This window comes from Podarcis raffonei, chromosome 5, assembly GCF_027172205.1.
Source record: "Podarcis raffonei isolate rPodRaf1 chromosome 5, rPodRaf1.pri, whole genome shotgun sequence".
NCBI lineage: Eukaryota > Metazoa > Chordata > Lepidosauria > Squamata > Lacertidae > Podarcis > Podarcis raffonei.
Genome location: NC_070606.1, coordinates 98,758,942 through 98,783,424, shown reverse-complemented (window position 1 = coordinate 98,783,424; position 24,483 = coordinate 98,758,942). Strand labels below are relative to the sequence as shown.

The 24,483-nt window shown below is 46.4% G+C and overlaps 2 protein-coding genes across 2 annotated transcripts; both read right to left on the bottom strand.

Annotated features, from left to right (window-relative positions):
• Window positions 1–3,667: 3,667 nt before the first annotated feature.
• LOC128413483 (receptor-transporting protein 2-like) lies at window positions 3,668–7,800 on the bottom strand. The gene is made up of 2 exons (XM_053387483.1): window positions 7,574–7,800; window positions 3,668–4,235 (listed from the first exon to the last, which is right to left on the bottom strand). Exons 1-2 carry the CDS (start codon window positions 7,723–7,725, stop codon window positions 3,668–3,670), a joined length of 720 nt encoding a protein of 239 aa, XP_053243458.1. The 5' UTR covers window positions 7,726–7,800.
• A 5,863-nt stretch (window positions 7,801–13,663) lies between these two features.
• On the bottom strand, window positions 13,664–15,776 carry LOC128413342 (receptor-transporting protein 2-like). Its single transcript, XM_053387382.1, has 2 exons — window positions 15,463–15,776; window positions 13,664–14,673 (listed from the first exon to the last, which is right to left on the bottom strand). Exons 1-2 carry the CDS (start codon window positions 15,621–15,623, stop codon window positions 13,929–13,931), a joined length of 906 nt encoding a protein of 301 aa, XP_053243357.1. The 5' UTR covers window positions 15,624–15,776; the 3' UTR covers window positions 13,664–13,928.
• Between the last annotated feature and the right edge of the window lie 8,707 nt (window positions 15,777–24,483).

The window sequence follows — 24,483 nt, the reverse complement described above, 5'->3', positions numbered from 1 at the left end:
TCCAAAAAATCTCTCCTTGCTCTCCGTCAAAGGGCGCCCCCGGTATTAGACCAGGGAGAAGCTTGCCCGTTGATTTTCGCCTTGGACACGTGGATGAGAGAGGCCTGGATCCTACATCCTGCTGAACTGAACTCTGCTCCAATAGCTGATGCTGACCTGCTTCCCTGGGTTATTTGGTGATGGATTTGACTTTACAGGGACCCAAAAAGCCTGGATCAACGTGGTTTGGGGCGGTTTGGTTTGTGAAAACCTTTAAAAATTGTGCATGTCTTCTGCAGCACACAGTCGTGCTTGGAAAGGAAGTCTGTTAACTAGGACTCAAAATAAATCTCAGGGGAAATGCATGGCTTGACAGCTGGAGACCATAGCTGTCAACCGTCCCTTATTTGGTGGGAAAGTCCCTTATCCCAGCACTGTATCCCGCTGCTGTCCCTTATTGATGATGTCCCTTAAATTTCCTGGGTTTCAAAGGAAGCAGCTCCTCTCCCTCCCTCTCTGCCAGCCAGGGAGGAGGGAGGCTACAGCTGTGTTGCTTGGCTGCGTTGCTCACCCAATAAGGAGTCTAAGAACTCCTTATTGCTTGCATGCCTTGTGCCAATCAAATTGGCCGCATTGCCTGGGGACTCGCCTTTGCTCAGCGCTTCCCAGCGGAGAGGTGACGTGGTTTTCCTTGCTGCATCCCCTTTGCCGGGTTGCTGTGCTGTGGGAACCACCGCTTGAGGCTTCATTTGGCTGCTAGCTGGGCTTTTTGCCTTTGGCTCGGAGGGGCTCAGAAGTTGAACGTACCTGTGCTCTGAAAATCCCTTATTTTGGCTGCTGATCCCTTATTTTCAAATCTGTAAGTTGACAGCTATCCTGGAGACGCATTTGTGGTGGGGAGGGATTGCAGCTAAATGAAAGCACATGTTGTGCACAGGTGGTTTTTAATTCAGTCCCCATCATTTCTAGCCAAAAAAAGCACCTTGGGTACCATGCCTGCAGAAGACTCCTCTACCTGAACCCCTGAAAAGCTCCCGTGAGTTGGTGCAGACTGGGATAGATTTGCCCAGTGCCTAACTGGAGAGAAGGCATCCATGATGTCACACATCTGGGGTGGAGAACCTGTAATGCTGTTAGATTCCAACTCCCATCAGCCCAAGCCATCAAGGCCAAAAGTCAAGGATGTTGGGAGCTGGAACCCAGCAAGGTTCTCCACGCCAGGAACAGACAGAAGAAGGCGGCAGCATCCCAAAATCTCAGGGACTTGATAGAAACACCACTGTTTCGTTTTGATATTGTTTTAAATCTGTTAAGACCTGCTTTTGATTCACTTCCTTTTTTGCATCGAGTTCATACATTCTCAGGGCTTTTTGTAATCCTCCCTAAAAAGTAATTAAACTTCTGCAACAAGACAAACCAAATTCTGCAGCCTCCACCGATGATGCAGATGGAGAAAATGTCTGATTTGCCACCCTCTTGAGTCACATAATGTTTACCTTCTGTTAGTGCCACGTGGCACTGACACCCTACCCTCCAATGTCTGCAAATGGTGAACTGCAATCCTATGCACGTCTGCTCAGGTGTAGACACCCCCCCCCCATTAAATTCAATTGCACAGGTAATTGTGTATGCCTATTGTCTTTGTCCATGGAGTTTTCTTGGCAGGGATACTGGAGTGGTTCCTCCTCCAGGTGGATCACGTTTGGTCAAAACTCTCCACTATGACCTGTCCATCTTGGGTGCCCTGCTCGGCATAGTTCATAGCTTCTCTGAGTTATTCAAGCCCCTTCACCACGGCAAGGCAGTGATGACCATAAAGAAGGCTGATCACCGAAGAATTGGTGCTTTTGAATTATGGTGCTGGAGGAGACTCTTGAGAGTCCCATGGACTGCAAGAAGATCTATCCTATCCATTCTTAATGAAATCAGCCCTGAGTGCTCCCTGGAAGGACGGATCCTGAAGCTGAGGCTCCAATACTTTGGCCACCTCATGAGAGGAGAAGACTCCCTGGAAAAGACCCTGATGTTGGGAAAGATGGAGGGCACAAGGAGAAGGGGACGACAGAGGACGAGATGGTTGGACAGTGTTCTCGAAGCTACCAGCATGAGTTTGACCAAACTGCGGGAGGCAGTGGAAGATAGGAGTGCCTGGCGTGCTGTGGTCCATGGGGACACGAAGAGTCGGACACGACTAAACGGCTAAACAACAACAACAATTGTGTATAGAGTTGCCATTTTATTCAACCACGCATGTGGCTTTTTGAGATTTCACACGGTCATTGCTACTGCCACCACACACTTGTAGACAAATCTTTGCAAGCTTAAAGTGGAGAAAGAGGCTACGAGTATTTTTTTAAAAAGCAAGCTAGACTCCATGCCATCATCACGTTCTGGAACTTTTCTGCGCTCCTGCTGAACCAGCACACATCCAGCCAGGTTTGAAATGCAAAATGATCCTCAGAGTCCCTTGCAGCTCTACAATCCTTGGATTAGATTATATATATTTTTTCCCAAAAAAATTATTGATTTTCCAAAAAAAAAATTAAGCAAACAAGCAAACATACATCTTAACTGTACTTAATCCAATCTTAGTAACCTTGTTGAGTGACTTCCTAGAATCCCCCTGGCTGAGTTCCAGAGTATATCATTGTAACAGTTTTCCAAAACCAATTTTCTCATAAAATTAACTTAATCACTTAACATCTTTCTTTCTTTTCATTTTAACTTTAAACATGTTATTCTCTAACGTTACATATTTAAATCCTAAGCCTATCTGGTATTTGCAAGTTTTTCCAATTAAGTTATCTTAGCATATTTAACTAAATAGTCTTTGAATTTCATCCATTCCTCCTGGTACTCCTCCTCCTTCTGGTCGTGGTCTCTTCCAGTCAGGTCGGCTAGCTCCGAAAAGTCCATCATCTTCATCTGCCATTCCTCCACTGTTGGGGCTTCTTGTGTTTTCCAATGCTTAGCTAACAAAATTCTAGCTGCAGTTGTGGCATACAAAAACAGTCTAACATCTTTCTTGGGCAATTCCAAACCTATTATTCCAAGAAGAAAGGCCTCTGGTTTCTTAATAAATGTATATTTCAACATTTTTTTCAATTCATTATAAATCTTATCCCAGAAGTCTTTTACCTTGGGGCAGGTCCAGCACATATGATAAAAGGTACCTTCTTTTTCTTTACATTTCCAGCATAAATTATCACTATTATGATATATCTTGGCCAATTTTACAGGGGTTAAGTACCATCTATACATCATTTTCATAATATTTTCCTTTAACACCGTACAAGCAGTGAACTTGACCCCTTTCCACCATAACCTCTCCCAATCTTCAAACATTATGTTATGTCCCACATCTCTTGCCCAGTCTATCATCACAGATTTAGCTTGCTTATCCTTTGTATGCCATCCCAACAATAGATTAGATTATCATTTGGCCCAGGTACACCCAGACCCATTTAAGGAAGGGAGACCAGGCCAAACACAGCATTTGCCCTTCCCTTCCTGTGATCCTTCCCCTGCCACCAGGTGGAAGTCTTTGTTTTCCCTGACAAAGGTCTCCTGGGTCTTCTTGAGAACACCTTCTGGTAATGTGCCGTTGGGTTTTTCATAGAATTGTAGAGTTGGAAGGGATCCCTAAAGTCATCTAGTCCAACCCCCTGCGGTGCAGAAATCACAGGTATTAATTCTTATTCCAGCAGACAATGAATACAACAATCACAATCACAAGAGCAATGAAACAAGAGCAACATTCCCGGCAAAAACTGGGGTCAGCGTGGTTTGCAAATGCTTCATATTCTAGTGTTGCCAAGGAGCTGTAAGTGGTTGAGCTTGCCTTGCTCTCCTGCAGACTGGGCGAGAGATATGCTGGTTTTGGGGGCTCCCTATGATGACCAGAACCTCTAGACCGCCTATAATGTGCATTGTGTATTCCCAGGTGACAAGCTTCACAATGCTCATGCTTATGAGGGCCCCTGTTCTCATGTACCACCTCAAAGAGTCTGCTGTCATCTAAGTGTTCACTGTAGCATTTCTTTCTGATGCTGAGGATCAAGCACTCCACGATATCGGCAACATCCTCCTCGCTGAACTGTGGCTCTTCGTACTTGTCTGAAGAGCACTGGTAGCATCGCTGCCTGAAGGTCCTCATCCTGACCGACCCTTGATTCCCGTATTGCTCCAGGTGCATATGGAACAAGATGACAACTTGATGTGAGGACCAGCTGTGGTAGCATCGTGAACATGTAAAGCTAAAAGAGACAAAGGTGAGAGGAATGGAGAAGAATGGCAACAGGTTTAGGGACTTCTCTTTGGGCTTATCCTGGAGAAAGTGCCTCCTTTTGATACTTTGAACCTGCAGTTGATAACCCCAGATGGACGATCCCAGTTAGCAGAGGTGAAATATACTCGGAGTCGAGTGTGAATTTCATGCTCCTTATTCAGCTCATAGTAGCAATGAATGAAACTTCCCCCAAAACGTCTAACTATATATACATTATTTACACAATGGGCCCCGCGTGATTGGCTAATTCCGGGCTGCTCCTGCAGGCCAATCAGGTTGCGGATTCACGTCATCCAGGAGCCTGATTGGCTGCTCCTGCAGGCCAATCAGGTCACTGATTCACTTCTGTTATGTACTGAGTTGAATAGGATCCAAAATGCAGCAGTCGGATTGGTCCTAGAACAATAGGATTCAGAATGCAGCAGTCTGATTGGTCCTAAAACAATAGGATCCAGAATGCAGCAGTCTGATTGGTCCTAGAACAATAGGATCCAGAATGAAGCAGTCTGATTGGTCCACAGGAGCCACCCAATCCAACTCCAGGTGGAAGTAAATACGCAACCTGATTGGCCTACAGGAGAATCCCGGAATTAGCCAATCACGTGGGGCGCATTGTGTAAATAATGGATATAAAGCAGACATTCTGGGGGAACTTCCATTCCTCCTCACCACTATGAGCTGAATAAAGAGCATGAAATCCACTCTCGACTCCAAGTATATTTCAACTTCCACCTGGAGCTGGATTGGGTGGCTCCTGCAGACCAATCAGACTGCTGCATTCTGGACCCTATTGTTCTAGGATTCAGCTCAGTACATAACAAAGGGCTCATCCACACTTGGGCCCGAGAGCTTTCCTTGCTGTTCTGCAGCTGGGCCTTGCAAAAATCCAATCTTACTACTGAATCAGATCTTAGAAGACAAGTGGAAAACCCAAAGAGGTTTTGTTTAACTGAGCTGCAGTTCAGTGGGTAGGATCGTGTTTTCGCAAGGTGCCGCTGTAGAACCATAAGAAATGGTCTCGGATTTGGGGAGACAAATCAGTACACAATATGCTCAGAAACTGGGATGCGGGTGGCGCTGTGGGTTAAACCACAGAGCCTAGGACTTGCTGATCAGAAGGTCGGCGGTTCGAATCCCCGCAACGGGGTGAGCTCCCGTTGTTCGGCCCCTGCTCCTGCCAACCTAGCAGTTCAAAAGCACGTCAAAGTGCAAGTAGATAAATAGGTACCGCTCTGGTGGGAAGGTAAACGGCATTTCCGTGCGTTCACCAGAAGCAGCTTAGTCATGCTGGCCACAGGACCCGGAAGCTGTACGCCGGCTCCCTCAGCCAATAAAGCGAGATGAGCGCCGCAACCCCAGAGTCAGCCACGACTGGACCTAATGGTTAGGGGTCCCTTTACCTTTACCTTTATGCTCAGAAAACGAATCAAAAGAAACTGTGTATGAGCCTGAAGTCACATGAAATCCCAGAGCTCCCTTCTGCCCTGCTTTCAAGAGAGGGAGCTGTTGTACATGTTCTCAAAGGTGTTTTGTCCCCTGGGCCACACTTTCAGAATACAAATTTGCTTGTGCCGCACTGAATTTGTCATTGATAAGAAAACACAAAGAAACAACTTCTAGAAGTGCTTGATTTATAGCACAAAACACAACTACTTTATAATAGGACTATGGGACACCCAGAAAGTTTAAAACAATGTGGCTACAGAAGAACATGAATCATTTCGCAGATAGAATTATAAATAAACAAGCCTCTTATATGTGTACCTTAAGTATGTATACAAACTCAATTAGAGGTGTGAGCTTGCCAGGTAATCTCAGGTCTCATTTCAGACAAATAAACACCCATCTCTTCATCAACACAAAGAAACCTTTCTCTTTTCTGATGTTTCATATTTGTCAGAGTTGAAAATCCCTGCGCAACACAATATGTCATGGAGAACTGTAGAAGAATAGCCAATGCTCTTGAAGAGAGGCATAGATACTGTTTCTGGTTGTATATACCCCCAAAAATTATTTTGGTACTATACTATACTATACTATACTATACTATACTATACTATACTATACTATACTATACTATACTATACAGTGGTGCCTCGCAAGACGAAATTAATTCGTTCCGCAAGTTTTTTCTTCTTGCGAGTTTTTCGTCTTGCGAAGCACGGTTTCCCATAGGAATGCATTGAAAATCAATTAATGCGTTCCTATGGAAACCGCTTGCCAGGCTGGCGGTGCGGAGAAGGGCTTTTCTCCCCACCGCAAGCCTTCAGGACAGGTACGGGAACAGAGGGGAAGGCGCGCAGCGCTTCTCCTCTGTTCCCGGGGCTTGCGGTGGGAGGAGGGTTTTTCTTCCCCACCGCCAACATTCAGAACAGCATTCTGAATGTTGGCGGTGGGAAGGAAAACCCTCCTCCCACCGCAAGTCTTCAGGACAGCCATCCAAAGGCTGGCGCGGGGAGAAGGTCTCTCCGCCACACTGCCAGCCTTTGGAGGAGCCTTCCGAAGCCTGGCGGCGGGAGGAGGTCTCTCCGCCCCACCGCCAGCCTTCGGAGCAGCCTTCCGAAGGCTGGTGGCGGGAGGAGGTCTCTTCACCCCACCGCCAGCCTTCGGAGGAGGTCCGAGGACAGTGGGGAAGACGCGCTGCGCTTCCCCGCTGTCCCGGAGATTTCCCTATGGGCTTTCGTCTTGCGAAGGAAGCCCATAGGGAAATTCGTTTTGCGAAGCGCCTCCAAAACGGAAAACCCTTTCGTCTAGCGGGTTTTCCGTCTTGCGAGGCGTTCGTCTTGCGGGGCACCACTGTACAACTATACTAAAACAAACTGGCAAGGTTTGGCTCAGGTGCAGTAAATGTGTGGCGACAAAAAGTTTTGTGTGCATAGCTGCTATCCATCTCATGATAACCCCCTGTCTGAGGGGACCCTGACAGATCTTTGAAGCCACTGGTGTGCCAGAGCACATTATGGGAAGAGCTGTAGCTCAGGATTAGAGATCAAGATCAATTCCCAATGACAACTGTGGGTAGGGCTAGGAGAGGGCCCTGAATGAAACCCTGGACGCAGGCATGGCCAAACTTGGCCCTCCAGCTGTTTTGGGACTACAACTCCCATCATCCCTAACTAACCAGTGGTCAGGGATGATGGGAACTGTAGTCCCAAAACAGCTGAAGGGCCACATTTGGCCCTCCTGCTGGAGAATCGCTGTCAGTCAGGGTAGGCGGTACTGAGCATCTGACACAGCAAAAGGCAGCTTTTTATGGCTCTGTGCATTGCAAAATTATTGGGTATGCAGTAGCAGCTGATGTTTTACCTTCCGTGAGCGTGTTCCTGCAGCGATTTCCTCCATGGAGATGCCACATTATGGAAGTCAAGGCTCCGATCCATTGTTAGTCTCCAGAAATCTCTCGGTTTCACTGCTTCAATTTGCTCCTTGAAAACCACTCTCCAAAAGTCCATGTTCATCTTCTCCGTGTATATTTTGGGATCCGACCTGCTTAATATAAAGCCTATTTTGTTTTTTCAGAGCCCCGTATCGGAGTCCAGTGAAACAGTGGGTAGTTCACCTTCTTGCCAGCTTTCTATTTCCTCGCTCACACAAGCTGCCCAGCCCAAACCTTTGAGAAACGAAACTGAAGTGAGACTTACCAGGAAGAGTTTCTTAACAAACAACATCAGAAGTTGAAAGCCTACTCTGATGGCTTTTGGGCAACACCTTTTGTAGCAATACTTCACTGCAGCCCCTTCGGCTCCCCTGCTAGGGTAGCGCTGAACACATTGTTTCTACAGATTTCCTACCCCTTTGGCTCCTGAGTTATATGAACTTTCAGGATTTGGTTCCTAGCACACAATGACCTCACTGTGCCCTTTTTCGTCAGTTTTAATGAAATAATCAAATAACTAAGTGTTTCCGCGCAGTTTGCTCTCCTTACCTTGATGCTTCCATCAGCTGGGGCTTCCTGTAGCTTGTGGAGCAGAGATATTGTGAAGAAGGCGCAGCAGAGACTGTACTTTTTGAGAATTCTAAGGAAAAACCATCTTCCGCAGAAACTGCTGCTTGCCTTCTATCACTGTGCCATTGAGAGCGTGCTCACTTATGGCTTATGTGTGTGGTACGGAAGCTGTACTACCCAGGACAGGATGGGGTTGTGCAGAGTTGTTAAGGCAGCAGAGAGCATTGTTGGCTGCCCACTCTCCACCTTAGAGCAGATTTATGCCACAAGGTGCCATAGGAAGGCACTGGACATAGTAAAAGATCCATCGCATCCTGGTCACTGTCTCTTCGAGCTCCTGCCGTCGGGACGGAGATACAGGACGATGAAGACAAGAACGAGCCGTCTTAAGAACAGCTTCTTCTCCAGAGCGATCTCGGCCCTGAATGGGAAGCCTGGACTTTGAAAGTCATCTAATCTTCCTTGCTGTACTATACTGTATTGTTTTTATGGAGCAGTCAAGTAATTTCGTTGTCCCCGAGAGGGGGCAATGACAATAAAGATGATATTATTATTATTATTATTATATTGCAAGCAAACGTTGGTTCCTGAGATCGAGGAACAGGCTTTGTCTATGTTCGGTTACAACTGGACTCCATTTTTAATCAAGATGGCGGTTGGAGCCTTTCAAAATGGTGCTGAATTTAACCTCTGATTTCAAAACTGCACTGATTTCTCAGAATTCCTGAGCAATGGCAGGATACGAGGCTGACAGTCCACTATATATTGTTATGGGAGTGGGGGTTGGTCTGGATTATATTGGTGGGGCCCTTCTAGGGCTGAGTCTATATTGTGAGAAATGTAAATGTTGTCTTTTCAGTTTGCTCCTGCAGAAGAGAAAAATGCTTTTATCAATCATAAAAATCATAGGGCTATAAGAAAATTGCAGCTGAGGTGTGTAAGTCTATAGGAATATTGCAGCCAGGTGTGGGTGGCTGTTGCTAGAATATTTCAAACTAGCTGTGGTCATGTTTCTTTAGAAATCATGAGGCTTTTTGAGAGAAACAAGTTGTTGCAAAATTCTGAAGAATTAGAGTATCTTTAGCAACTGTGGCCAGGGGCTTTTTGCAAAACAGGTACAGTGGTTGTTGTTGTTTAGTCGTTTAGACGTGTCCGACTCTTCGTGACCCCATGGACCAGAGAACGCCAGGCACCTCTGTCCTCCACTGCCTCCCGCAGTTTGGTCAAACTCAGGTCGGAAGGCGTCCAACATGCTACTGGGGAAGAGCGGAGGGCAAGTACAAGTAGATCCAGAGCTGATGAAGCGGCTGGGCCAAAGCCGAAAGGACGCTCAGTTGCGGATATGCCTAGAAGCGAAAGGAAAGTCCAATGCTGTAAAGAAAAATATTGCATAGGAACCTGGAATGTAAGAACCATGAACCTGGGTAAGTTGGAGGTGGTCAAAAATGAGATGGCAAGAATAAATATTGACATCCTGGGCATCAGTGAACTAAAATGGACGGGAATGGGCGAATTCAGTTCGGATGACCATCATATCTACTACTGTGGGCAAGAAACCCGTAAAAGAAATGGAGTGGCCCTCATAGTCAACAAAAGAGTGGCGAAAGCTGTACTGGGATGCAATCTCAAAAATGATAGAATGATCTCGATACGAATCCAAGGCAGACCTTTTAACATCACAGTAATCCAAGTTTATGCACCAACTACTGGTGCTGAAGAAACTGAAATAGACCAATTCTATGAAGACTTACAACACCTTATAGAAGTGACACCAAAGAAGGATGTTCTTCTCATTATAGGGTACAGTGGTACCTTGGGTTAAGAACTTAATTTGTTCTGAAGGTCCATTCTTAACCTGAAACCGTTCTTAACCTGAGGTACTACTTTAGCTAATGGAGCCTCCCGCCACCGCTACACAATTTCTGTTCTCATCCTGTAGCAAAGTTCTTAACCCGAGGTATTATTTCTGGGTTAGCGGAGTCTGTAACCTGAACATAACTGTCAACTATCAGATTTGAAAATAAGGGATCAGCAGCCTCGAAAATAAGGGATCAGCAGCCTCACCTGTCCCAGGGACAGTCTACGGGATATCTAACAATCTGGGATAGCAGTGGGAAGCAGCGGGAAATGGCGCTGGAATAAGGGAATTTCCCGCAGAAAAAGGGAAGGTTGACAGCTATGAACCTGAAGCGTCTGTAACCTGAAGTGTCTGTAACCCGAGGTACCACTGTAGTTGAAACCGGTATTACACGCTTCAGTGAAATAAAGGAACTTCGCTTTATTGCTAAAAACAGTATGTAAGGGGGGAAAGGCTTGGCCAAATAAGGGGCTTTGGGGAACAGGAAAAACTAACCAAATAAGGGGCTTTGGGGATGAAAGAGGGAGCAGGGGTTGGATTTTACATTGCAATAGACGGACGCGATAGGTGTGAACTTCAAACGCCCCTTCCTTGTGGGCAACGAAGGAGGGAATTGCGCTTGGGGAAAGGGTTTATATATTCATGTTTTTGATAAGGGATGGCCTGCCTGCCTTTTCAGAACACCCACTTGCAAGTGTTTATTTTCGATAAAATATTGCTGCTTCATCAACTTTGCCCAGACTTTATTACAGTGGTACCTCAGGTTAAGTACTTAATTCATTCCGGAGGTCTGTACTTAACCTGAAACTGTTCTTAACCTGAAGCACCACTTTAGCTAATGGGGCCTCCCGCTGCTGCCGTGCCACCAGAGCACGATTTCTGTTCTCATCCTGAAGCAAAGTTCTTAACCTGAAGCACTATTTCTGGGTTAGCGGAGTCTGTAACCTGAAGCGTATGTAACCTGAAGCATATGTAACCCGAGGTACCACTGTATTTCAAAGGGGTCCAGGACCCAAGTCCTGGGGACCAGCGTTTATATCTCACAATATCATTAACCCTCCAGAGTCTCTTACTCTTCCTTTGATATTCCCCTAGAGCACGGGTGTCAAACACAAGGTCCGCGGGCCGAATCCGGCCCGCCAGACCTTGTCATGTGGCCCGTGTAGCCTCCGCTGGCCACCAGCCTTCACCTTTTATTCTCGCTTTTTTTTTTTTTTTACACAAGAAAGCCGCCTCTTCAGCGCATGCACGGCAGCCTACAAGCCAGAGAACGTCTGCCCTCTAGCGGCGCCGGCCGTTCTACACAGGAAACCTCCACTTTACATGCATTCAGGAAACCTCCACTTGTTTTTATATTGAGCGCATGCCATCCTGTGATGTGACAGATCCAACGGCTGCCTGAACCCTTCTCTCCTGTACTGTAAGTCCTACAGATACAACCGGCCCTTTGACGGTGACCAAACTGCTGGTGCGGCCCCCGATGAATTTGAGTTTGACACCCCTGCCCTAGAGACCTAATGTCGAAGCTTTGAATTGCCAGAGAGAGCAAGTCATGCCAGTGCATTTGCAAATGCCAATGATGGCTCCCGGTTGCCCGTTCACAAAGGCAGCCCTTTGTGAGTTCAAAACCATCGGCTTACACAAGACATGCTTGGGCAAGATCTTACTAAACCAGTTTCCATGCTTTTGCTAATCCTCCCTCTGTATAGCATGTGGAAACTTAAGAAGGGCAACCAAAATGTGCTGTTCTCCTTGCCCCCTGATGCTTTCTTCCCATTCACAAAGGTGGCAGCTGAATTCATGACGATCGGCTAACACCGGGCACGCCTGGGCTAGAAAATAGTATGCAAGCTTTTGAGTTCTTCAGAACTCTTCATCAGGCTAGATGGAGAATTCTGAAGAACTCTAAAGCTTGCACATTTTTTAAAAAAACAACAACAACTTTGGGGTGGGGCATTAGCCTGATAAAGGTATTGCCCTAATATGGACTTTGGAATTTTTCTTACATGCTAACATGCCTTCCTTTATTTTCGCCTCTCTTTTCTTCCCAGTCACAGTTATGGGGTTCGAGGGACCCCAACAACCAATTTAATTCAATTGCAATCTCATTATGCTGTTATTATTATTCCTCGGGTCAACTCTATTTCTGGCCAGCTAAGAATTTCTATATTGATTATTTCCATAAGTAGTTAAATGCCCTGTGTTCCAAATCTGCATATAAGAAGCTAATTTTGTTTAGGTAAGCCTACCCAGATGTTTAGAACGTTTATGCAAGTTTTAATCTGTTTTTAGTCTATTGCTATTTTAATTTTTCAAAAGTCTTAAATTATTGTTGTTAATTTCTCTTATTGATAATTTCATTGCTTTATTCTTTTTGTAAACCCCTATGAAGCTTTTTTTTCCAATCAAGCATATTATAAATTTTATGAAATAAATAAATCCTGTTGCACAAACCCTTTTTGCTGGGGAGAGGGGAGTTACCGATTTGATTTCCATTGCTACCACTACTATCATCATCATTAGGTATTTTGGAAGTATCCTTAACAAATACACAGGATCCGAGAGGGTGTTTTTCTTTTGCAATTTATTTTATTCATTTGAAACAGTTTTCTCTTACCCAATCCTTCAATGTCTTAAAATTTCCAGGAACAAGTAATACCTCAGAAAGAAATAACAACAGACCTCTCTTTTTAAGATCAAACAGAACAGGTAACAAATAATAAAATCAGATGGTAGCAGAGATATGCAGCCACATTAAAACAAAATATGTTCTTATTTTAAAATCTTAAAACAAAAACAAGTTTGACATTGCTGCCCCCCAACCCAATGGCAAATGCAACATGGGAAAACTTTGCAAAGAGGCTTAGAAGGTAGAAACCAGGGACTCCTTAATAATTCACTGGATAGTTAACTTGCAGTACAATGCTGTACAGTTTTGGGGCATCCATAGTTAGAGTTAGTAAATGCTAGGAATTACTAAATGCTTGAAGTCTTCACCTGGGGGAGAGAGAGTGTTGCAGTGTAAAATAGAAAAATGCAGTTTAAGCTTGTCTGCCAGACCAGGGCATCGTCGGACGGGGGGGTGGGATGGGCGGAGAGCTGTTAAGATGTACAAAGATGTTGATGGTCAACGCATGAATGAAGACATTTGAATTTGCTGAAATTCAAAGGTTAAGCTTTCTCTAGTATGAAAATGCAATTATGGGGAAAGTTCACCTGTTCACATTCTATCTGTCGGACACTGTATTACGTGGGGGGCCATTAAAAAAATGGGGGGTGGCCATCCAAAAGAATTCACTTCTATATCACCTTGTTGTTTCCCCAGGTGAAGGACCACTTGCTAAATAAACCACGGAAGTGAATTCAAGTCCCGTATCCAGGAGGGACCCAGCATTTATTAAAATCATTGCAATAGCACAGCCTTGCCAACCAGCAACTCAGTTACTTATGACCTGTAACCTTTCCTGTTGTATGTAGAAGGGTGTTTATGTTTTAAGAATGTTCAGATGTTTTATGAATCTTTGTTTGAACTACTATAAAAGCTGTGTTCTGATTTGCTGATCACACAACTAGCCGCTGATCACACAACAGTTTACTTGATTGATTGATTGATTGAACGACATTCTGTTCGAGTAGCAAAGAAAGAAAAGGGAAGAAAAGGCAACTCTTACACCGTCACAATTTGCCACTGGTGTAATAGTTTCAGAATACAGAAAGGCATATTCAGACATTCGACAGCTTTTGTACAGGAGGCGACAGGGCTTCTAAAGTCACGCCAGGCCAAGCCAGCAGGGGTGGGTGCCTGAATTTGCATTGCAGTTTAAATTCCCTGCCTGCTCTGCTATCACCGGAACCAGTTAGGTAATGAAAGAAAGCATATAGGCAATGAAAATTATAATTGAAATTATAAATACTGCTATAATTAGAATTACAGCCCAAAGACAGTAATTGCAACCCTGTGTTGGGGCTGAGGACCCTGTGGATGATGGGGCCAAGGACCCTGTGGATGATGGGGGTAAAGACCCAGTGAATGATGGGGCTGAGGGCCGTGGGAATGATGGGGCTGAGGACCCTGTGATTGATGGGGCTGAGGGCCTTGGGAATGATGGGACTGAGGACCAGGGAAAGGATGGGGCTGAAGACCCTGTGAATGATGGGGCTGAGGACCTCGGGAATGATGGACTTGATGTTTCTATCTGTATAATGGTCGCCGGATACCCTGTGCTTTGGGGTTTCCCATGGTGCTCTGCTTGCTTCGACCGTCCTTGTTGTCCTTTGTGGATTCCCAGCTGGCACCCTTCACAAAACTCGCGCTTATGCGGACCACCCTCGTGACAGACCACCTTAGAGAGCTGACTGCGGTCCACCTGCTCCCCATAGCACTTCTCCCTTATGTCAAGAATCAAGTCTTTCAAGATGTCAGCAACGTCGTCCTCAGAGAACTGTGGCTCTTCGTACGTGTCCAGAGAACATTCGTGGCACCGTTGACCAAAGCGCTTCATCTTGACGTGTCCTCGCCTCTCAAAACTGTCCCATTGAATGTGGAACAAGATAAGAACTTGGTATGAGGACCAGCTGTGCCAGCATCCGGAACAGGTAAATCTAGCAGGGAGAGAGGGGGAGATGATGGGAGGGGAAGCAAGCAGAATTAGGTACTTCTGTTGAGGCTCTCCTGAAGAGTGGACCTCAGGAACCCTACATGGAACCCTGGAGAACCACAGCCAGTCAGGGGAGACAGCCCAGTGCTAGATGGACCAATGCTTTGATTCAGGAAAAGGCAGCTCTCTATGTTCCTGCTCATTACAAAAATATTAGCTATCTGGTAGAAGCTTTTTTTTGTGCCTGTTGTCTTTTTTTTTTTTTTAGACAGCAAAAAAAAAGTAGAGACATCACCTTGCCAACAAAGGTCCGTATAGTAAAAGCTATGGTTTTCCCAGTAGTGATGTATGGAGGTGAGAGCTGGACCATAAAGAAGGCTGATCAAAAGAATGGATGCTTTTGAATTATGGTGCTGGAGAAGACTCTTGAGAGTCCCATAGACTGCAAAAAGATCAAACCTCTCCATTCTGAAGGAAATCAGCCCTGAGTGCTCACTGGAAGGACAGATCCTGAAGCTGAGGCTCCAAGACTTTGGCCACCTCATGAGAAGAGAAGACTCCCTGGAAAAGACCCTGATGTTGGGAAAGATGGAGGGCACAAGGAGAAGGGGACGATGGAGGACGAGATGGTGGGACAGTGTTCTCAAAGCTACCAGCATGAGTTTGACCAAACTGCGGGAGGCAGTGGAAGGCAGGAGTGCCTGGCGTGCTCTGGTCTAGGGGGTGACAAAGAGTCGGATACGACTAAACGACTAAACAACAACAACAAAGAAGCTTTTTTGTTTTGTTTTACCTTCCATGAGCATGCTCCTGAAATGCTTCCGTCCACCCGGGTTCCACGCTGTGAAATTCAATCCTGCGATCCATTGTCAGCCTCCAGATATCATTTGGCTTCACCTCATTCATCTGCTTCTTAAAAACCCGTCTCCAAAAATCCATTGTGAGCCTTTTCATGTTTCTTTTCCGATCGGTGTTGCTTAATGACAAAGGTGATTGTGGTCTTTTTTGCAGATGCCAGAATGGGATGCAGTGAGAAGGTGGGTGCCGTGGCTGATTACCTGCTTTGCTTTCCTCACTCTCACAAGCTGACCGGTCCGTATGTTTGCGAAACGAAACTCAGCCAAGAATTAACAACACCAGAGGTTCAAAGTCAACTGTGAGGACTTTGGGACAACTCTTTCTGTAGTTTCAGGTGGCATGGATAACCAACAATAGCTTTTATTACCTGTTTCGTTTATTTGCAATACAATAGTATATAGCGTACTTCTGTAGTGGCCAAGGTAACTTTTCTAAGCTTCTTTTTATACTATTTTGTGTTTTAGCTAATAGCTCCAATGAACATTACACTTACTGTTTGTTAACTGCCTTGATCCTTCCTCCAGAAATTATCAAGCAGTATGTCACTGGTGGTTTCAATTATTTCTTGTTCTTGTGTTTTAAAAGCTGTGATGGTTGAAGAAAGTAATGCTTTGGGATACCAGTACAGTGGTACCTGGGGTTACAGAGGCTTCAGGCTACAGGCGCTTCAGGTTGCAGACTCTGCTAACCCAGAAATAGTACCTTGGGCTAAGAACTTTGCTTCAGGATGAGAACAGAAATTGTGCTCCGGCGGCGTGACGGCAGCAGGAGGCCCCATTAGCTAAAGTGGTATCTCAATTTAAGAACAGTTTCAGGTTAAGAACGGACCTCCGGAATGAATTAAGTTCTTAACCCGAGGTACCACTGTATACCTGGAAACTGCAGGACAGGAGAGTTCCCTAGGAAGCTCAACTCGTGCTTCCTGGTTTCCCATTGGGGCACCTGGTTGACTACTGTGAGAACAGGATCCTGGGCTAGAGGGTTACCCATTTTCCCAATCCAGCACGCTCTTTTTTATGTTTTTACACTCCTTTCTTTTAAAATGTGCTTTTGTTGCCCTGGGGAGACCTTGCTCCATTTTAATTGCACAAAACTAAACGTCCTGGTTGGGACGCAGGTGGCGCTGTGGGTTAAACCACAGAGCCTAGGACTTGCTGATCAGAAAGTCGGTGGTTCGAATCCCCGCGGCGGAGTGAGCTCCCGTTCCTCGGTCCCTGCTCCTGCCAACCTAGCAGTTCGAAAGCACGTCAAAGTGCAAGTAGATAAATAGGTACCGCTCCGGTGGGAAGGTAAATGGCATTTCCATGTGCTGCTCTGGTTCGCCAGAAGCAGCTTCGTCATGCTGGCCACATGACCTGGAAGCTGTACGTCGGCTCCCTCGGCCAGTAAAGCGAGATGAGCGCCGCAACCCCAGAGTCGGCCACGACTGGACCTAATGGTCAGGGGTCCCTTTACCTTTACCTAAACGTCCTGGTTATGTGCTTGAATCCCTGCTCCCCAAATCCTTACAAGTCTGGCGAATGTGTCCAGAAAATTATATTCAGGGGGTGGACTCTCCTTCCTTTTTTTTAAGCAGAGGTTGGATGGCCATCTGTCCATTGTCCAATCTCTACAATGCTGTACAGTTTTGGGACACCCATAGTTAGTATATGTTAGGAATTACTAAACGCTCGAAGTCTTCACCTGGGGAGAGACAGTGTTGCAGTGTCTAAAAAATGCAGTTTAAGCTAGTCTGCCAGACCAGGGCGTCATCGGGACTGGGGGAGGGGAGAGAGAGTTGTTAAGACGTACAAAGATGTTGATGGTCACTGATCAACACATGAAGGAAGACCTTTGAATTTGCTGAAATTCAAAGGTTAAGCCTTTTGGAGTATGGAAATGCGATTATGGGGAAAGTTCACCTGTTCACATTCTGTCTGTCAGACACTACTGTATTACGTGGGGGGCCATTAAAAAAAATGGGGGGTGGCCATCCAAAAGAATTCACTTCTATATCACCTTGTTGTTTCCCCAGGTGAAGGACCACTTGCTAAAAAAACCATGAAACTAATTCAAGTCCTGTATCCAGGTGGGACCCAGCATTTATTAAAACTATTGCAATAGTTTTGCCATCCAGCTGCTCAGGTGCTTCTAGTGACCTGTAACATTTCCTTATGTTTGTAGAAAGGTGTCTATGTTTTGAGAGTGTTCAGATGTTTTATGACTCTTGGCTTGCTGTGTTTTAACTACTATAAAAGCTGTGTTCTGATTTGCCTCTAACGAGCAGCTGATTACACAACGGTCAATTGATTGATTGATTGATTGATTGATTGAACGACATTCTATTTGAGTAGCAAAGAATTAAAAGGGAAGAAAAGGCAAAACATCTTCCACCAGAGATGTTCTGATCCGTCACAATTTGCCACTGGCGTAATAGTTTCAGAATACAGAAAAGCATTTGCAGACATTCAGCAGCTTTTGTACAGGAGGCGGCGGGGCTTATAAAGTCACGGCAGGTCAAGATATAGCCTAAGACAAACCGCTCACATCTGTAACCAATAAAACTGTGTCCTATTTCAACCCATAAACCAAAATACTTTGTGTCAGTGTGTTTTATTGTTCTCCTAGGAACTCTGTGGCTCAGGTGCCTTGGCACGCAACTCCTTCTGTAGTTTCCAGGTGGCCTGGACAGCCAACAATAGCTTTTATTCCCTGTGTAGTTGACTTGCAGTACAATGATACATAGGGTACTTCCGTACTGGCCAAGATAACATTTCTAAGTTCTTTGTATACTATTTTGTGGTTTAGCTAATAACTCCAATGGACATTACACTTACTGTTTGTTAACTGCCTTGATCTTTCCCCCCACAATTATCAAGCATTATGTCACTGGTGGTTTCAATTCTTTCTTGTAATTGTGTTTTAAAAGCTGTGACGGCTGAAGAAAGTAATGCTTTGGGATACCAGTACCTGGAAACTGCAGGAGAGTTCCCTGGTTTCCCACTGGGACACCCGGTTGACCACTGTGAGAACAGGATCCTGGACTAGACGGTCACCCATTTTCCCGATTCAGCAGGCTCTTTTTATGTTTTTATACTCCTTTCTTTTAAAACGTGCTTTTGTTGCACTAGGGAGACAGAGAACTTTACTCCACTTTAATTGTGCAAACCCAAATGTCCTGGTTATGTGCTTGAATCCCTCCTCCTCCAACCCTTACAGTCTGGAAAATGTGTCCGGAGAATTATATTCCGGGGGTGGACTCTCCTTCCTCGGAGCTTTTTAAGCAGAGGTTAGATGGCCACCTGTCCTGGTTGTTTTAATTGAGATTCCTGCATTGAATTGGGCTGGACTAGATGACTCTCGTGGCCCCGTCCAAGTCTACGATTCTATGATTCCTCTTGAATTGGAGCCAGAAATGAAGTACGATTCACCTTCCCATGCCTTTCTGGGATACCAGTACCTTTCTAAAAGCAAAACACGTTGTCTGACCCACAAGGAGTCTCATTCATAGCTGTCAAGCGTCCCTTATTTGGCGGGACATTCCCTTATCCCAGCGCCATGTCCTGCTGCTGTCCCTTATTGATGATGTCCCTTAAATTTCCTGGGTTTCAAAGGAAGCAGCTCCTCTCCCTCCCTCCCTGCCGACCAGGGAAGAGGGAGGCTCCAGCTGTGTTGCTTGGCTGCATTGCTCACCCAATAAGGAGTCTGAGAACGGCTGGGGGTGGAGCTTGCATGCCTTGTGCCGATCAAATCGGCCACGTTGCCTGAGGACTCGCCTTTGCTCAGCGCTTCCCAGCGGAGAGGTGACGGTGGTTTTCCTTGCTGCATCCCCTTTGCCAGGCTGCTGCGCTGTGGGAACCACCGCTTGAGGCTTCGTTTGGCTGCTGGCTGGGCTTTCTGCCTTTGGCTCGGAGGGGCTCAGAAGTTGAACATACCTGTGCCCAGAAAATCCCTTATTTTGGCTGCTGATTCCTTATTTCCGAGGCTGCTGGTCCCTTATTTTCAAATCTGTAAGTTGACAGCTATGGTCTCATTTCCACCCCACTCAAAACACACCCACGCAAGGCCACATTTGCATGGTCAGGCTCTCCTTCCTCAACAACACGCCAGCAGCCACACTTCACCCCTTTGCAGGAAATGCGCGCAATTTCCTGCGGTGCAACAGAACAACCCCACTTCCGACCACCAATACCTCGGATGCTGATTGGGCGTCAAAGCGACACCTAGTCAGGCCCATGCCAAGAGAGCCAGGTGGTTTGTCTGCTCTCGCAGCTCTCGGCGATTGAGGTTCACAGTTCTGAGAAGCAGCCAGAGGCCTTTTTTCAAGTCAGCATTTTTCTGCGGCCACAGCTGCGCCTGCCTCCAGAATCGTTCGGCTGCACAAACTCAGGAGGCTGTGAAAGGACACCTTTCAGGGGGTGGGAAAGACTGAAAGGCTGCAGGACAGGTGGGCAGGTAAGTAAGCAAGTACAGGGTGTTATGTACTGAGTTGAATAGGATCCAAAATGCAGCAGTCTGATTGGTCCTAGAACAATAGGATTCAGAATGCAGCAGTCTGATTGGTCTGCAGGAGCCACCCAATCCAGCTCCAGATGGAAGTGAATCCACAACCTGATTGGCCTACAGGAGAATTCTGGAATTAGCCAATCACGTGCAGCCCATTGTGTAGATAGAAGAAGAAGAAGAAGAAGAAGAAGAAGAAGAAGAAGAAGAAGAAGAAGAGGAGGAGGAGGAGGAGTAGTAGTTTGGATTTGACATCCCACCTTTCACTCCCTTTAAGGAGTCTCAAAGCGGCTAACATTCTCCATTCCCTTTCCCTTCCTCCCCCACAACAAACACTCTGTGAGGTGAGTGGGGCTGAGAGACTTCAGAGAAGTGTGACTAGCCCAAGGTCACCCAGCAGCTGCATGTGGAGGAGCGGAGACGCGAACCCGGTTCACCAGATTACGAGACTACCGCTCTTAACCACTACACCACACTGTATATAAAGCAGATACTTTGGGGAAACTTCAATTCCTCCTCACCACTATGAGCTGAATAAAGAGCATGGAATCCACTCTCGACTCTGAGTATATTTCACAGGGGCTTTTTGCTTCTTCTTTTTTTACATTAGTACTTATTGGGTAAAAGGGGTAATTCATATTGCAGCGCCCTGTCCAAACAATAGTACAGTTTTCAGAAGTTACCTGAAAGCAGGCCTGGGTGGTTACTGCGGAAGGATCAATGGCTCAGACTATCAATCTCAGGGTACTGGGTTGGAGCCCCATGTTGGGCAAAAAGATTCCTGCATTGTAGGGGTTGGACCAACTCTACAATTCTATGAGATGGTTGGACAGTGTTCTCGAAGCGACCAGCATGAGTTTGACCAAACTGCGGGAGGCAGTGGAAGACAGGAGGGCCTGGCGTGCTCTGGTCCAGGGGGTCACGAAGAGTCAGACACGGCTAAACGACTAAACAACAACAACATGATTCTGCTGGTAGCAAATTCTGTAGGGCAGGGCCTGTCACACTAAAGCCTCAGCCCCAGTGAAGCTCAGCTGAACCTCATGGGTGCAGAGGTTCTTGGAGATCGAGGTAGAGCATAAGGAGTCAGGTCCTTAAACTACTTTGTCCCCAAGTTGTTTAAGACTTTGTGAATCACCACAAGTGCCTTGAACCTGTCCTGGCAGCAAACCAGCAGATGCATGCTCATGTTCACAATGAAGGAAGTTTTAAGTATTTGTTTTTATCTACTGAAATATACTGGGAGTCGAGAGTGGATTTCATGCTCTTTATTCAGCTCATAGTGGTGAGGAGGAATGGAAGTTCCCCCAGAATGTCTGCTTTATACACATTATTTACACAATGGGCCCCACGTGATTGGCTAATTCCGGGATTCTCCTGTAGGCCAATCAGGTTGCGGATACACTTCCACCTGGAGCTGGATTGGGTGGCTCCTGTGGACCAATCAGACTGCTGCATTTTGGATCCTATTCAACTCAGTATATAACTTCTACCTACCTATCTTTTTCCTTTGTATTGTTTCAATGGGTTCTGAGGTATGGGCTCAAGTCGGTGATAGAATATGGGGGGGGGTAATTAAAAATCAAGTCAAGTACAACATTACCTGCTTTGCTAGAGTGGTCGTGCAGGGGATATTTGGTCCAGCCAGTCGAAACTTCCTGTTCCTCCTGGCCTGGAGTATCCGTCCTCGCATGTGACTAGTATGTGGTGTGACCTTCCCAGCAGGGACATAGGAAGGGGGTGTGAAGAGTGCGGTCCACCCTGGATGTCATCCCTGAGGGGGTGACAAAAAGGCACACCATGGGAGGCGGCACTTGCTGCGGGGCCCAGTCTACAGCGCGCCCAAGCCACGCATCTTTCCTGGGAGTGACGCAGTGGCTTGGGGCTCCGCGCTGCCCGAAACGGCAGCATGGGGCTTGTGTCCGTCAGGTGGACACGGTGGGCAGCTCGCCACGCCGCCGCCCCGGGCGGATCACTGTGCTGCCCCTGTGCGCAGATTGTCATGCCACCCCCGTGGGCGGCTTGGCCCCCCCCCCGCCACTCCGGGTGCTGGAGCAGCTAGCTACACCCCTGCGTAAAGCCAGTTTACTCGGCAGGGAGGATGTGCCAATTCCATGCATTTTGCAAGCAATATACCTTGCGTCAAAGGTGTCAGGTGTGCATGCAGGAGCCAGGCCCTGTGACCAATAGGACTGTGCAGGATTGGGGCCTTCCTAAGTTTGTTCTGAAGAGGCAAGGGTGACCGCACAGGTGAGGCCGATTGGTAACTCACAGCAGCTGGTGGCAAGAGCCGGGAAGGGATATAAGGTCAGCATTTCCCTTCGGCTCTTTGCCACAGCAACATGCTCCCTGCATTGCTGCGTTTGGCTTCTTGCATCCATGACAGATGGCCATCCAACCTCTACTTTAAAAACCCCAGTGATTCTACCACCTTCCTGCTCTTAATACATTTATGATAACAGCTGTCCCACAGCATAGTTTCCTAGCCCGGAAACTTTTCATGCTCTTCCCCACTTGCTGCTGGCCTGACATTTGTATGCACATGATGTATTGCAACAGGTCGAAACATGCAGAGTTCGCCTTGCGCTTGGTGGCGCAGCGTGGACCGCAGACCGCACGAGCATCAGCACTTTGGTTCTCAGAGCTTGCAATGGCATCAGAGTGGGAAATCTGAACAGCACAAGTCACAGTTTCTGCGTAAGTGTGAATAGCATCACAACAGCCTGCCGGGCGCAGTGTGATACAACCTCACCCTGAACATGCTCAGCTGTTGCAAGAGCAATCTCACAGACACCTCCCGCTCAACGAACCCAGAGAGAAATTACCAAAAATAAATATTAATTCCCCACATGCAAAACCAGGAACACTTCTAAAGGATAGAAAATGCAAGGCGGGGAGAACTTTAGCAAGTTATCAGGCGCTAAAACAGATATAGGGATCTGACCGATTTATTGATAGAAATTTACATCCTGCCTCCAAGGCAGCTGATAAAATATATACATGTATTTTATATATGGGCAGATAGAGTCCTATAACAATTCCATTTAAAAGACCTATAGATGATGATTTAAGTATCTGAAGAAGTGTGCATGCATACGAAAGCTCATACCAAGAACGAACTTAGTTGGTCTCTAAGGTGCTACTGGAAGGAATTTTTTTATTAAGAATCGCTGTTTGCATGCGAATCAAGGGGATTTACAAGCATAGAATTAAAAACAGCTGAAAATAGCATTAAAACAGGAGGAGGAGGAGGTTTGAAAACAGTACAAAATGAACACCTAAGACCATGAAAACATCCCATGATGCAGTATTCAGCAGCAATCAGAATACCCCACCACCACACACAAAAACCCAACCCTTGTATTGACAAAATGGTTTTCTACACTTTTAGAAATAATGGTCGGGCTCTTTCAGGAGGGAGAGAGGTTCCCAGTCTCAAACCAAGGGTCACAGCCAGAAAATGATTGATTGATTGATTGATTGATTGATTGATTGACTGCTTGCATTTATAACCTTTTCTTTTTCCCCTTCAAGGAGCTTGAAGTGGCATACATGGTTCCCCCGCTCCTAATTTAATCGCCACAACAACCCTGTGAGGTAGGTTAAGGCCAAGAGGCAGTGACTGTCCCAAGGTCACCCAGTGAGCATCATGGCCAAGTGGAGGATTCGAACCCTGGTCTGTTCCAGGTCCTAGTCTAGTGGCTCCCTCTCCCTCCATCCCCTTACCTCTTTCATTTAACCTCCTCCCCACCCTGCTCCAGGCAGTGCGTTGGGCAGAGGGGCGGGGGTCTTCCCAGGACCCCCAGATAAATGAAAGCACCAGGAATTGTGCACCCAAAGGCCATGCTTAGCACCAGTTTTAATGGCAATTCCTGCACTGCAGGGGGTTGGACTAGATGACCCAAGGGTCCCTTCCAGCTCTGCAGTGATCGGATTCTATGCACACAAGTCCCAGCTCTGTCGGAAAGTTGCCAGTCGCTTTTTCCACCTGGGCAGGCTGAGGGCAGACTTCCGAAACGAATCAGCGAAAGACCAGAAATGGGTTTGCTGCAGTCTTTGGAAATCTCCGTGTCATCAAAAGAGACGCACATTTCCCCAGGAAGTGGATGACTTAGTAAGATTGAGTCAGCAGAGCACCAACTTCTCGGCGTGAGGCTCTGGCGAGTCACTACAAGTCAAGACTGGCACCTGAGGATATAGGCTAGCTTCCCCCAGGAGCCTGGGTTCGGTCTGTTGCAGGAATTTATGTATAGCTTGGGGGGGAGGTTGCCCCTCCAGAAGATATCGTGCACATGCAGCCCACCAAAATCAGCACAATCACTTTTGTGACTTTTGTGATTTGTCCCCACAAACACTTCATCACAGTTTCTTCCTATCTGTTCAAAGGGCCTCTGCTGCACAATACCAAATGTAAGAATTCACTGAGCAATGCATCTATGTACTGGCTCACTGGGAAAACTTCAGAAATGCATAT